This window comes from Plasmodium fragile, assembly GCF_000956335.1.
Source record: "Plasmodium fragile strain nilgiri unplaced genomic scaffold supercont1.229, whole genome shotgun sequence".
Lineage (NCBI taxonomy): Eukaryota > Apicomplexa > Aconoidasida > Haemosporida > Plasmodiidae > Plasmodium > Plasmodium fragile.
The window spans coordinates 1-1,379 of record NW_012192809.1 but is presented as its reverse complement, the minus strand read 5'-3'; the positions used below and the strand labels follow the sequence as shown (position 1 = coordinate 1,379).

The 1,379-nt window shown below is 34.9% G+C and overlaps 1 protein-coding gene across 1 annotated transcript; it reads right to left on the bottom strand.

Moving 5' to 3' along the window:
* Window positions 1–704: 704 nt before the first annotated feature.
* AK88_05678 (uncharacterized protein) lies at window positions 705–1,361 on the bottom strand (the record flags this gene model as incomplete). The annotated part of the gene is made up of 1 exon (XM_012483280.1): window positions 705–1,361. The coding sequence occupies one exon, from the start codon at window positions 1,359–1,361 to the stop codon at window positions 705–707; it is 657 nt and encodes a 218-aa protein (XP_012338703.1).
* Window positions 1,362–1,379: the final 18 nt, after the last annotated feature.

Here is a 1,379-nt window from a genome sequence, read left to right as displayed (position 1 = left end):
CCAATTCTGCAAATATATTTTTCATTCTAAATTAAGTACCCGCTTTAATGTGGTACTCTTCACAAAAAAAAATTATGCCGGCGGTTACTTTGTTCTAATTCGCTTCTTCCTTGTTTTACCATTTACACAGTGTCAGAAATTTCGAAATGCACACTGTGTCTTATTTTTTGTGTAGAATGTGTCTGCTGTATAATGGTGTCCTCACATTTCGTCGCAACATGGATTACTCAGAGCATCAGCAATGTGCGTACCTTTTACGTAGAAGCATAATATACATTTATGTGAACATATATGCACTATTCCGCTTTCGCACAAAATCGTTGCTTCGGCATTTTTATTCTTCGGTTACACATATCCCATTATGGTAAAGTTCAGCGCAATGCTTCCCACATTATTTAACTATAGGCCACATTACATCGCTCCGTATGCTATACTGCGTTCACCTTCATCGGAATTAGTACTAAAACTATTATAACTGCCAAATATTAAATCTCCTGCTAGAGGCTAATATTTATATTGAAGGTCCCGTCTTATTCGTTTCCGTCTTCGTGAGAACAGGTTCCCAAGTGGAGTGAACTGAACAAAAAGACGAGATCAAAGTAAAGTTAAGTAGAACAACTTAAAACAACGTAGAATAACATAACAGGGAGTAGAACTAAGCATAGTAAAAAATGCTTTGATTATGTAATATGTGTGAAAAATATTTAGTACAATAAGCAGCGTTTTTTTGTTATTACCTTCATTAAAGCTGTTACAAACATTGTGATGCTGAATGCAGAAAGAAGTGTAAACACACCAATTTTAATCCATGGAACTCGTTGTTCACTTTTCAGCATTGGAGAAATACCATCATCCTTTTGTATTTTACTTGGAACACCTGTGAGTTGTTTTGAGTGAGTTGCAATTACTGTATTCTCACTTTTCCGATTTTCTACTGCATCCGGAAGCTTCACCATGTCATATTGCACTAAGTTTGCACCTTTCTGATTATTGCTAGTCATGAACGGTTTAACGTACTTAGCATACTGTCCTATGAATATTTGACGTGCGTTCTCATAATCATTGAACAAATCTACAACCTTTTTATAACAGGGATTCAACCACCATAGAACATATAATCCTAATGCTTGACTTCTTGTAACGAGATTCGTTGGATCATAAAAGCTATAACCTAGAATATAATTTGTACAAGGGTTACGTTGTTCCCTTGTACATAAGCGTTCAAAGGCTAAATATAATGGAATTCTCTCCTTAAGATAATCAAAATACGCTTCACATGCATAATATGTGCTTTTACCAATTTCTCCTTTAATGACATAATAATCTTCAATGTAATCCATAAAATTCTTCACCCTCTTCATATATTCCAGGAAGTTATC